Source organism: Carettochelys insculpta, chromosome 3, assembly GCF_033958435.1.
Source record: "Carettochelys insculpta isolate YL-2023 chromosome 3, ASM3395843v1, whole genome shotgun sequence".
Classification (NCBI taxonomy): Eukaryota; Metazoa; Chordata; order Testudines; family Carettochelyidae; genus Carettochelys; species Carettochelys insculpta.
The window spans coordinates 111,198,001-111,211,881 of record NC_134139.1 but is presented as its reverse complement, the minus strand read 5'-3'; the positions used below and the strand labels follow the sequence as shown (position 1 = coordinate 111,211,881).

General features: G+C 45.0%; 1 protein-coding gene across 1 annotated transcript in view; it reads right to left on the bottom strand.

Annotated features, from left to right (window-relative positions):
• Nucleotides 1–960: 960 nt before the first annotated feature.
• Nucleotides 961–13,881, bottom strand: part of THEMIS (thymocyte selection associated) — a 122,175-nt gene continuing 109,254 nt past the window's right edge. The window contains exons 6-7 of the mRNA XM_074988776.1: nucleotides 8,629–8,787; nucleotides 961–2,749 (exon numbers count right to left, since the gene is read on the bottom strand). Coding sequence (XP_074844877.1) covers nucleotides 2,730–2,749; nucleotides 8,629–8,787 — 179 coding nt within the window. The 3' untranslated portion in view covers nucleotides 961–2,729. The remainder of the gene's footprint in view (nucleotides 2,750–8,628; nucleotides 8,788–13,881) is intronic.

Genomic DNA, 13,881 nt, shown 5'->3' with positions numbered 1-13,881 from the left:
AAGTCTCTTGCTGTAGGGCAGCCCCACTGCCCCTGAACATGAACAATCTGAGTTCCCACCCAGCATGGGCAGCCCATGGCCTGCCTCCAGAGCATGGGTGGCCTGCAGCCCCAGCCTTTCCCTCCAAGCACAGGTAGGGCAGGTGGCATGCAGTGCTGGTTCTCCCAGATGGTGGGCAAGCAGGCAGGCAGGTGCCCTGCCCAACCCCCTCACCCTGGAGCATGAGGAGGGCTGGCAGACCTAAGCTACTGAGGGAGCCATGCTGAGTGCGGGTGGAACCAGCCAGGCACTTTGACAGGAAATTGCTGTCCCCTGCCTCTTATACCCGATGCCCACAGTGGAGCACTGGGCCACATACAGGCCAGTATTAGCAGTTGATTCTTCCTGGTACATCACACCGGCCCACGTTTACCTCCGATTCTAAGCAAAATGTGCTTTTTTTAAAAAAATGTGAAGACTCTACTATGCTCTTTCCCCCCATGATCTCACTCTTCTTGGGGTAGTCTTTGTTACAGCTAGTTAAGCATTTGTGTACAACAGATGGGCTGTGTCTACACTAGCCCCAAACTTCGAAATGGCCATGCAAATGGCCATTTTGAAGTTTACTAATGAAGGGCTGAAATACATATTCAGCACCTCATTAGCATGAGGGCGGCCGCGGCACTTCGAAATTGATGCACCTCGCTGCTGTGCGGCTCGTCCCGACAGGGCTTCTGTTCAACAGGACCCTGCCTACTTCGAAGCCCCCTTATTCCCATGAGCAGATAGGAATAAGGGGACTTCGAAGTAGGCGGGGTCCTTTAGAAAAGAAGCCCCATCGGGATGAGCCGCACGGCGGTGAGTTGCGTCAATTTCGAAGTGCCGTGGCCTCCCGCATGCTAATGAAGCACTGAATATGTATTTCAGCGTTTCATTAGTAAACTTCTAAATGGCCATTTGCATGGCAATTTCGAAGTTTGGGGCTAGTGTAGACACGGCCATGGAGTGTTAATCAAGACCTAACAGCACCTGTTTGGAACAGCCCATTTGAAAAGCTGTGTCTTGCTGCACAGACCCAGAAGCTCCCTGTCATGCTTGGGTGCCAAGGGGAGATTAATTTACCATATAACTTTTTTAAAATGCAGAATGCTCCCTTCTCAGGCTGCACAGGAAGGGCAAAGACCTGGCTCCACCTTCCCCATCATTTCTTGTCCTCTTTTCAGCAAATTAGTCCCAGCCTGAGCAGCTGTGCTGCCCCTCAACAAAGAGGCTAGGATTCTTCAGCTATGTCTACACTAGAGAGTTTTGTCGACTAAACAAAGGTTTTGTCAACAAAACTCGCGGAGTTCCAGACTAGAAATGTGAGTAAGTCAAAATGATAGATAGTCGACAGAACTCGGCGCTTTTGTCCACAGCCTTCTGCCTCTCCCCCCATGAGGCAGAATACCTTTCTCTACAGATCTGTCAACAAAAAAGCTGTGTGGACACTCTGGGGAGGGGGCCATCTATCGACAGACAGGGCTTCCAGGTCACCCAACAGCCCTGTCTGCTGTGCTTCCAGTTGGCCATTCTGTTGAGGGAGCAGCCAGGCAGTCCAGCCACACACTATTGAAGACAGAGTAATCCACTTGTGTGTGTGGCTGCAAGCTCTTGACAGAAGTTTTGTCGGAAGATATCTTTCAACAATAATTTCTGTCGACAGATTGCTGTAGCGTAGACATAGCCTGCGCGGCTCCTATACAGGCCACACATGATCAGCTCTTCCTATTCCTAGTACAGCCACAGTGTTACCCAAAATACTCAGATTCACTTGTGTCAGGATCAGCCACCTATAATCCCACAGGGCAGTATTTCACTCTGTGAGCAGCTGCATTCTTTTCAGTGGAACTATTTGTGACACAAAAGCGCTACTGACACAGTGAGGTACTACGCAGCACCAACAAGAGTGGCAGAATCTAACCCTTTGTAATTCTGACTACACCACAGCTGAAACTCAATCTGCAGCAGGGCTGGCAACAGACTCCCCCATGCCCTGCACAATGTGGGTGGAGAGCTCAGCACTGCCCCCACCTCCAAAGGGATGGGGCCATGGATGGAAGGGACAGGTTTGGAGGGTAGCCAGCCATCAGCTTCCTGACCCCTTCACACCTCCACCATCCAGCCCTAGGGGCTGCTTGGACCTCCTGCAGAGAGTTCCAACAGTGATTTAAAGGGCCAGGGGCTCTGACCATCACTGCTTCTGCAGTAGCTGTGGCCCAGAGCCCCAGACCCTTTTAAATCGGTGGGCCCTGAGGCAGTTGCCTCCTTTGCTCTCCCTGTCTGCAGCTCTGACCTAGAGCATTTGCAGTGATTTAAATAAAAGAGGAATTACTTTAACCCTCTCTCCCCAAAACATTTGCACATACAGGATACTTCAGAATAAGAACTGGCTTGTAGCAAGTATCCTACAGTGGGCTAAGAAATTAACTGGGTGTTTTGGGGACATGAGAATTCAGAATTGGATCCTAATTGGTATAATTGTATGAATAGGTGAATAAATATTTACAAGGGGAACAATTTTGTTCATGAAACATTAGTACATGTGACTTATGGTTTTAAAAGTAGTTTAGTTTCTCAGGGGACTGTGTAGTTGAATTAAACTGTTGGCTGCGCTTCACGACACAGAAGGAAGCTGCTGTCTTCTTCATGATCCTTCTGTTGTTGTAGTTGTGGGTGATCTTTGTCCAGTCATTTCTGATTAATATTCAGTATTATTCAGGTTTAAAGGTGTCTGAAAACAAGCAAAAAAGAAAATGGATGAAACTGAAACAGAAAAAAATTATATTGGTTTTTAAACGACATGATGAATGAACATGTGAGAGCATAAAGCATTGTATGAACTGTTGTGTGTTATTGAAGTGTTATCATTAAGCCACTGTCATTTGCTATTTAGCTTAAAACAGATGGGGACCAGATCTGTCACTGAGGAGAAAACCCTGTCACTTCTACTGAACTCAGAAAAATATGAACTCAGCTCTTCCAGAAGGAAAACTACAACCAGGAGGGAGAGTTAGCAGATATTGGATGAAATCTTGGCTCTTTTGGAGTCAATGACAAAACTCTCATTCATTTCAATGGGGCCAGGGTTTCACCATTCTCTGCTCCGCCACTTACTGATTATGATGTGAACTAAGGTACTTAACTTCTTTGTCCCTCTGGTGTTGGGTGTTCTCCTCCCGCCCCCAATAAGACCCTGTTACTGTAGTGCCTGAATGTGCCACTCTCACATTCTGAAGTGCAGTCCAGACCAGTAAGGGGTTGTGTCACCACCTGCCCTGTTACCTGCTTGCCTCACAATGCTGTTGCTGCCATATTTCCCAGGCTACTAGTTTACCAGCATGCAGGTCACACCTAAGTGATGTTATGCCAAACAGCCCTCGTTCAGCAGCTCTGATCCCAGAAGCCTGTCTGCAGCCCCTCTTGGGCGTCCACCAGTCTTGATTACTATTTGCAGAGTGATCTCAACACACTCCAAGTCCCAGATTTTTTCCCAAACTGAGTTTTTCACTGTCTTGCGCTCTCCTTTATGGGAACAGGGAAATGATATGGTTTGTTTGTTCCTCTAAAAACACAAAAAGTACTCACACTTTATTAACTTAACTGGTAAAGAAAACACCATTGTCTTTAAAGACAGCACTGACTTGGTCTGTGGTAAAAATAAATCAATGTATTAACAAAAAATCCAGAGAAGTAATTGAGTTCAAGCGCAGGGAAAGAGTTACAAGTAAAACAAATCAAAATATGCTTCTAAACATCTAAAATGTAAACTAGCAAGATACATGCTTTGTTTGTGTTGGTTTCTCTCATCACTCATTCTCTTTTTCCCAAACACAGTTGATTTTCTCTCAGTCAGGACTTTCCACAAAAGTGCCAGATGCTGGCTTTCCTTGTCTTTTTAGGTGTAAGACGGTTACCTTTGCAGGTTTCTCACCTATATTCATTTCCAGAGATTTCAACTCCTCTTGGCTGAAGAACCCATCTTTTTCAGCTTGCAAGAGCTAGGTTTCCTCTTGTCTGTCTTGTGATGGATGCTGCTGCCAAAGATTGCTTCTGTCCTTACTTATATCTTTCAAAGGTCATTGAATATGTTTCAAGAGACAAAAGGATCTCATGCTTTTCTTCCCTTCTTGCAGGTTAACTCCCTGCCCTTCCCCTCATGTAAATGGGGATTACAATTGGAATTTTCTGGGTCACTATAGGGGCTCATTTGCATACTTGCCTTAATCTAATTCTTGTTTCCCGCACTCCCTTCTGCCCCTCTACTCTCTGATTTGCTCACCTTGATAGTTTTTTTCTGATTTGTCCACTTTGATTACTGTTTTTGGTTCTCTGTGCCTTAAATATTGAGTCTGTTCTGGGATGGCTATGGTCTGAAGAAGTGGGTCTGTCCCACAAAAGCTCATCACCTAATAAATTATGTTGTTAGTTTTTAAAGTGCTACTTGACTGCTTTTTTTTTATTAATTTATTAGGTGATGAGCTTTCGTGGGGCAGACTCACTTCTGTACAGATCTGAAGAAGAGAGTCTGCCCCACAAAAGTCATCACCCAATAAATTATGTTGTTAGTCTTTAAAGTGCTACATGATTGCTGGTTTGTTTTGTTAAAATATAGACTAACACGGCTACCTCTCTGTTACCATGTAAATTGAGGTGTTTCCCATAGATCTGTTTAAAAACTCCCTGACACCTCAAAACACCTGGTTTACATTCACTTTAGTTATATTCCAGCCTACATCTATCACTCATAATACCCACTGTGTACATATACCACACCAGAATGTTAAGGATCAGTGAGGTGTTAATTTCTGAAAGACACCTCCCAAGGCATATTTTATGCAAAGGTTATTACGTGGGTATGAATACAGGCGTATTTATTGTCACACACACAAAATCTTCAATGCATTTGCCTTCACAACACTTCTGATAGAGGATTACACTATCATCCTCTCTCTACAGCTGAGGAATTGAGAGACAGAGGCAAAGCAACTTGCCAAGGTGATTCAGGAAACCTAGGACAGAGCAGGGCACTGCACCTGGGTCTCCCTACTCCCATGCAAGTACCTCAATCAGTCCCTGTTCATTCTTCCTTCTATGTTCTTTGTACATTATCATCTCAGTTAAAAGCTTCAGTCAGCCCATCAGACAGCAGAGAAAATACCAAATGGCAAAAGTTTTCAAATTTGGGTAACTAAAACGAGGCACCAAAAGCCATATTTAATAACCTCAATAAAAGCAATGAGAATTTTCAAGGTTGCTGGGAACCCACAACTCCCAGTGACTCTAGGAGGAGTTCTGAATGCCTAAATGGGGCTGACTTTAAAGTACCAGAGCTTCAACTTTTTGCCCTCTGTCTCAGGGTCCAAACTGAGTAGGGTCCTATGCTGCGGATGCCTAGCACCACCTAACTGAAGCATTCTAAGCCCCCACACTCCAGCCCCTGCTCTGCATTCCAGCCCTGGCATCATCAGCCCCACACTCCACCTCCCGATGCTAGCAGACCAAACCCCTGGCTCCCCAGCCCCTCTTCACCTACCAGCCTCACTGGCCCAATCCCCTGCCCCTCCTACCCCACTCCACCTTCCAAACCTGCACTGGTAGGCTTCACCACTCTCCCTTCCCCTACCGGCCTCCCTGCTGTCTTGTCCCCACAGCCCTGAGGACAGCCCCACTCCCACTGCAGAGTTGCTCCTGTGCTCCCCAGTGGGGGATGAGGGAGTACAGGAGCTTGAGCTGTGAAGGGCAGCAGAAGTCATAAGGACAGCCCTGATCTTGTCTGTTGGGATTGTGAACAGTTTGGGGCAGGGACTGGTTCTTATTAAGAATTTGTAAAGTGCCTGGCAGAGTGGAACTTTGATCTGGATTAGGGTCTCCAAGAATGACTAAATAAATTATTATAAACACTGATTTAAAATCTCTCCTTTCAGGGTTGTAGCCAAGATAAGGGTTAAATTATTGGGGTTTGCTCTTTTTTTCCTTAATATCATAAAATAGTTTCCAACAACTGTATTATAATATAATTTGCACCAATGAGTTTCAGTCTGATAATTTGTGTATGTTTAAACAATTGAAAGGAAGAAGTTAATGAATGCTATAAATTAATGGGAAGCAGTCCTGTGGTGTAACCAACATGATGGATAATTAAATCTCTGGCAAATATGCAGGAGACTACTGAGTCCTGTAAATCGTTTCCCCTTAATAAGCTTATAAAAGATGTTCCCAATAAAGGCCAAATAGCAAATTCATCTATGTTCTGAATGGCCCATTGAACTGACTTTATGGGACTTTTTCAAAAGCAGGCTCTTAATTTATCCCTGCAATTTTGGCTCACTAAAATTTTCAATGTTTGCTTTTGCACTCCCCAAAGCTTGGATTTACATGCACCATTCAAACGCACTCTTTCCCAGTGCACACATAAATCCGCGCACAGAGAATCTTGGCAGAAACTTTAAATAAAAACACTGATGGAGGATTTCTGAATGTCAGAAGCAGACCAAAAGACTGGAAGAAAATCAACATGTCCTTTGGCTATCAAATTATCTTTCAGGGGGAAGCTGTTCTCTGAGCTACTGAATAAAATAATTTCTGGGATTGGTTCATAATCCAAGCCTCTAATGGCAATCTTCCCTTGAGACAGCAGAGCTCTTTTCTTGTATGTTCTGCTAAAGCCTTCAACCGAAAGGACTAATAAAGTGCAGGCTCTTCTCTGTTGACAGGGAGTTTAAAGGGCATGTGTATAAAGGCTTGAAGGATCTGATGCCTCAGCGCTAAATGGAATAATTAGAGGCTGAGCCTTCAGGCATCTGTTGTGTCTTGAAGCTGCATTCCTCCTGGGTACTTTGGATAAGAAGTCAAAGGGAAACTTTTTCTCTCCCAGTGTAACCCTTGTTTACAGCATCCGGTTACAAGATGATGGTACAGCCATGTTAGCCACAATCCTTACTGACCCCATTCTGGCTAGCTGGGCAGTGGGTAAGAATTCCCATGTTAGTGCTGATCTGGACTAAAACATTGTCTTCATTTCCACCCTGGGCCCCCCTCCCTCCTCTTAGGTCAGTTTTTTCCCTGCTTTTCTGGCTGTGATCTGCTGTGGCTACTGGGGATGCAGTGGACTCCCATCAGTATGTTCTTGCTGCTTCCTGGCTCTCCTCCTGTCACGCACCATGAACATTTCTGTCTTGATGTAGGCACGGAGGGGATAGGAAGCAGCATGAATTTAAACTTGACACCACCATCCGAATTAATAATGCCCCATCTCAGTGAATGGCTTTTGGTGAAGGAAGGAAGAGGAGGCAGACTGCAGAACCACTGCTGTTGGTCCCCTTAAATTAGAGGAATCGCTGCTACGGATTTGGACATAGAAAAGAATGTTATCTGTTGCTACAAACCCCACAATGTCTGCACAGAGGGAGAACATTCTGGGAGCTCTGCTTCACTACGTTGATATGCAGAAGGATGGAAACCACTCTTGAGACATGGGAAGCGATACAAGCTGCAACATACAATTAGCTCTGGGTAGTGGGATATCTATTCATCCTTTTCACCTCCCCAGACATGCTGAGGTGGGAGAAACTTCAGTACCTAGGACCCTCTTTGAATCCTATTTTTTGGATCCTGCACTGAAATGAGGTAAAGGGATTTGGTGCAAGGACAGAAACCCTAGAGAGGGAAAAATTAGGTATCATCAGGGTATGGGGAAGCTGAGGAGCTAGGTCATCCTTTCCACCAGCTCCACTCATAATTAACACTACAGTATAAATACAATCTGTGTTAAACCTGGTGTTATTAAACAGTAAGAAACTGATCCTTATTTACTCCCGCTTTAGATTCCCTCCACGCAACCAGAGCAACAGAAATTAGCCTTAAGTAAATTAGAATGAGTGTCTAAAACTTTACCTCTTTTTTTAAAGATTAGTTATGTATTACACATAACATGGTGAATGACTGCTTTCTGTTTCACTGACAGTTTTGAAAAATAGAACAGAATATTTTTTTAAAATCTGACTGAAATCAACAAAAGATGGAAAACACCAGTGTATTGTAAAAGTTGTCAAAACCATTCATGTGGGGGTTGAATGAAAGTTTTTGTCTTTGGGCATTTTTAAAATAGAAATCAAAGCATATGAAGGGCTTGAGTCACAACCCTTAACCCTTTAGAGCAGTTCTACACAGCAGCTAGGAGATGTGCTCTCCAGCTTTGGTTGACAGACACATGTAAGCTGGGCTCCCCTTCGGATGCTCAAAACGGCAGCCTGGCCACAGCAGTTGTCCAAGTATGTGCCCTAGTGGCCAAGGGAGCGATTCCATTCAGGTGACTTGCCCAACCCCCTTTGTGTGCCACTGCAGCCACACAGCTATTTTGAGCAGGGGTAGCATGCGGCTGTCTAGCCTAGCTGGAAATCACACACCCAGTTGCTGTGTAAACAAACCTTTAGTGCTTAGGAGCTGGACACCTGCTTGGGCTGTGGGGAAATCTGAGTGGCAGTGAGTGCTCAAACCCCTAAACACACACACAGAGTATTCCCAATTTCATGAAGAACACAGACTGCCATTAGACCTCAAACAGTGGCAAGCATTTGGTTACATTTGTATGTGATCAAATGACAGACTCACTTTCCTTCTTCTTCTTCAGAGGGTATGTTTTATTATGAACTGCACTGTGCTGGAATGTTTTCCTTATGTTTTCAATTACGTTTTCATCCACATATTCATAAGTGTGCTTCTTCAGTTCCTTTTCTGGACCATACTTCAAAAGCATGGTGTTTATCGGACCTAAATAACAAACAAACAAACCATAAAATCTCTGTAAGGAGATCACACCAGAGTCTGATGTTTACTGTATGTATATGATGCCCCACCCTTCAGAATTTCTCCTAGTTTTTGATCATTTTTCACTTTTTAACACCTCTTCTCTCTTCCGCTTCCATTTTCATGTCATATTAGCTGTGAAGAACAAGTCATGCTAAACCAGCCTCATTTCCTTTGACAGAGTTAGTGGTCTGGTGAAGCAGTAGATGTGACATATCTTCATTTTAGTAAGGTTTCTAACAAAGTCCTATATGACATTCTGATAAGTGGACTAGGAAATGTGATCTAGATAAAATTACTATACAGTATGCTGAGAGCTAGCTGAAAGACCCTACTCAAAGATTTGTTATCAGTGGTTCACTAGATAGGAAGAGCCTATCTAGTGGGACTGCCACTATTCAATATTTTTGCTAATGACTCTGATAATGGAGTGGAGAATAGGCTCATAAAATTTGAAGATGATACCAAGAAGGGAGGGATCACTATAATTTTGGAGGCCAGGATTAGAAGTCAAAATGACTCTGAGAAATCAGAGAACTGGCCTAAAATCAAAATGAATTCCAATAAAGACAAATACAAAGTACTACTCAGACAAAGGAAAAAATCAACTACAAGATAACTCTCTGGGTGAAAAATAGCTGAGGATTATAGTAGCACAAATTACATATGACTCAACAAGGTGATGCAGCTATGAATAAGGCTAATATCATTCAGTTTATTAACAGGAAGATATGTAAGATGGTAAATATATTATCCCATTCTACTTGGAAATGGTGAGACTTCAGTTGGCGTATTTTGTCCAGGTTCAGAAAGATGCAGACAAATTGGAGAGAGTCTAAAGGCAAGCGACACAAACAACAGAAGTTTTTAAAAAACCTGATCTATCAGGAAAGTTTAAAAAAAAAAAAATGAACAGTTTCGTCTTGAGAAAAAAAGAACTCAGGCAGGGCCTGATGAGGGTCTTCAAATATGTTAAGGTGTTACAAAGAAGACCAGTTGTTCTCCATGTCCATTTAAGGTGCAGGAAAACTTTCTGGGTCGTGGGGCACTGACCCACAGAAAAATCAGTAAAGGCCACACATTTGTGAGAATTAAGAAACAAACAAACAAAAAAGAACAACCAAACAAAAAAATCCTCACTTATTGACTTGGCCACCAGTTGAGAAGCAGAAAAAAAGACTCTCCCCTCAACCTTACTCCCAAGGCTGGATTAACTCTTCTGGGGGCATAGAGCTAGTAGATTTTGTTGCCTCCCCAGGCCTGGGATGGGGCCAAAACTGAGGGGTTCAGTGTATGGGAGGGGACTGCCAGGGAGCAGACCGGGAGTGCAGGGTCTAGGTGAGAGGTAGAGTGCAGAAGCAGTGTGGGGTCTGGGTGAAATGTAGGCCGTGTCTATACTAGCCCCAAACTTCAAAATAGCCACACAAATGGCCATTTCAAAGTTTACTGATGAAGCGCTGAAATGCATATTCAGCGCTTCATTAGCATGCGGGCGGCTGCAGCACTTCGAAATTGACGCGGCTCGCCACCGCACGGCTCGTCCGATGGGGCTCCTTTTCGAAAGGACCCTGCCTACTTTGAAGTCCCCTTTACTCCCATCTACTCATGGGAATAAGGGGACTTGGAAGTAGGCGGGGTCCTTTCGAAAAGGGGCCCTGTGTGGACGAGCCACGTGGCGGCGAGCCACGTCAATTTCGAAGTGCCGCGGCAGCCCGCATACTAATGAGGTGCTGAATATGTATTTCAGCGCTTCATTAGTAAACTTTGAAATGGCCACTTACATGGCCATTTCGAAGTTTGGGGCTAGTGCAGCATGGCCGTAGAGCGCAAGAGTGGGATGGGGTGGGGCTGTTGGGTCTGGGCAGGACGTAGAGAGCAGGCTGAGAGGGGCAGGGTGTGGGAGGGAGGAGGTGTGCTGGAGGGGCCAGGGGATTGGGCACCTTCCAATGTTCCCTCTAATTTTTTCCATCCATACATAGAATAAATCTTGTTTTGTGTGCCAAGGCATATGCTGATGTGCACCACCAGTAGAAACAGAGGCTGCCAGCTGCAGGAGGTTGTGGACGCTCTGGTGAACAGCTGGGTAGCATTTGAATCTCTTCAGGCCAGCCATCCAAGTGCTCAGCTTACAGGAAACACTGGCACCGACGTGGTGCAACTCCTGGGCAGGTATCTCTGCATTCTGCGAGGGAGTGCTCTCCGTGGGCACCACCCCTAATTTAAGGCCTGACAAATTATAATGAGCTTAATCTGCAGCAAGGGAGAACTAAATTAGATTTGAAAATCTAACTACATAGAAGGTTATTTAAGCTCTGGAAGAGGCTTCCCAGGTAGACTGAAGAATTTCCATCACTGCTGGTTTTTAAGCAAAGGTTACACAAAGGCATTTCAGAAAGTCTGCCACTGCGGGAGGCAAAGGGGGCAACTGACCAGGGGCCCAGCAATTCAATCCTATTGTGCTAAGCTCTGTACAAATACAGAACAAAAACATGGCCCCTGACCCGAGGACAAACTAAGTACAAGACACAAAGAAACACATGGGTACAGGATGATTGGAGTTCAATCAAAGGATTCCGGCCAACATGATAGGTGGTGATCTCAGCACACCAACAACTTAACTGCTACGCCTACCTTCATGCCTCCAGCTTCCATCCCAGACACACCACTCGGTCCATTGTCTACAGCCAAGCACTAAGATATAACCGCATTTGCTCCAACCCTCCGACAGAGGCAAACACCTACAGGATCTCTACCAAGCATTCTTGAAACTGCAATACCCACCTGAGGAAGTGAAAAAACAGATCAACAGAGCCAGACGTGTGCCATGAAACCTCTTACTACAGGACAAGCCCAAGAGAGAAACCAACAGAACACCACTAGCCATCACCTACAGTCCTCAGCTAAAACCTCTACAGCGCATCATCAGGGATTTACAACCCATTCTAGACAATGATCCCCCACTTTCACAGGCCTTGGGAGGCAGACCAGTCCTTGCCCACAGACAACCTGCCAACCTGAAGCAAATCCTAACCAGCAACTATACACCGCACCACAGTCACTCTAACTCAGGGACCCATCCATGCAACAAACCTTGTTGCCAGCTCTGCCCACATATCTACATTAGCAACAGCATTACAGGACCTAACCAGATCAGCCACACCATCGTGGGTTCATTCAGCTGCACATCTACCAATATAATTTATGTCATCATGTGCCAGCAATGCCCCTCTGCTATATACATCGGACAAACTGGACAGTCTCTACGTAAAAGAATAAGCGCACACAAATCAGATATCAGAAATGGCAATATACAAAAACCCTCAGGAGAGCACTTCAATCTCCCAGGCCACACAGTAGCAGACTTAAAAGTAGCTATCCCACAGCAAAGACATTTCAGGACCAGACTCCAAAGAGAAATTGCTGAGCTACAATTCATCTGCAAATTCGACACCCTCAGCTCAGGCTTAAACAAAGACTGTGAATGGCTGGCTAAGTACAAAAGCAGCTTCCCCTCCCTTGGTGTTCACACCTCCAGATCAACTGCTGGTAGTAGGCCTCATCCTTCCTGACTGAGCTAACCTTGTTATCCCCACCCTTGCTCTGGCTTATTTATACCTGGCCCTGCAGATTTCCATGACCAGCATCTGATGAAGTGAGTCTTTGCTCACGAAAGCTCATGCTCAAAACTTTTCTGTTCGTCTATAAGGTGCCACAGGACCCTTCGTTGCTGTTACAGATCCAGACTAACACGGCTACCCCTCTGATACTTGACACCATGCAAGGCACTGCATTTGGCTGTATGGAGTGGAAATCTATCAACCTCACGAGGAAGCTTGCACAAACTCAGACAGACATCATCTTTCTCTCCAAATGCAAACGAATGGACATCATACCAAATGGACTAAAGGTGAAAAATCCTTTGCAATCTACATACTGCACAGACTACAGTGAGAGATTATGCCATACACTCTCGAAGAAACTGAGGAACCACCTAATCAGCATCCTGTACAACAAACAGGAGAACATCAAAAAAGAGCTCTCAAATCTGGAGTCTTTCATAAAAAACCAACCTTCAACACAAACTTCCACACTGCTGAACTTTACTAAAATAATACAGGAGATTTACATTAGACACTTCACTACTCTACAGAGGAAAAAGGACTGCAAGCTGTTTAAACTCCTGCCTGCCACACAGAGCCACAGCAGTGGTACCACTAACTCAGCCATCAATATCGTCAATCTGTCCAGCTACACACACAGCTCAGCAGAAGAGTCTGCTCTTTCTCGGGGACTCTCTTTTTGCCCCACCACCCGCACAAACATAATACAGTTCAGCGGTGATCTGGAAGCCTACTTTCGCTGTCTCAGACTCAAAGAATACTTTCAACACAACACTGACCAGCACACCATTACACAGACACCCTCCTAGCAGCACAAGAAGAATAACTCCATGTGGACTCCTCCTGAGGGTAGAAATAACAGTCTGGACTTATACATAGAATGCTTCTGCTGATGTGCACAGGCAGAGATTGTGGAGAAACAGCATTGTTTGCCTCACAACCTCAGTCGTGCGGAACGCAATGCCATCCACAGCCTCAGAAACAACTCTGACATTATAATCAAAGAGGCAGACAAAGGAGGAGCTATTGTCATCATGAACAGGTCTGACTACCAGAAACAGGCTTCCAGACAACTCTCCAATACCAGATTTTACAGGCTACTTTCCTCAGATCCCACCAAGGAATAAACTAAGAAACTACACCATCTGCTCATGACACTCCCTACACAAGCACAAGAGGAGATCTATACCAACACACCTCTAGAGCCCCGTCCGGGGCTATTCTATCTACTACCCAAGATCCACAAACCTGGAAATCCTGGACGTCCCATCATCTCAGGCATTGGCACTCTCACCGAAGGACTGTCTGGTTATGTGGACTCTCTCCTCAGACCCTATGCCACCAGCACTCCCAGCTATCTCCAAGACACCACTGACTTCCTGAGAAAACTGCAATCCTAGAATCATAGAACACTAGGACTGGAAGGGACCTCGAGAGG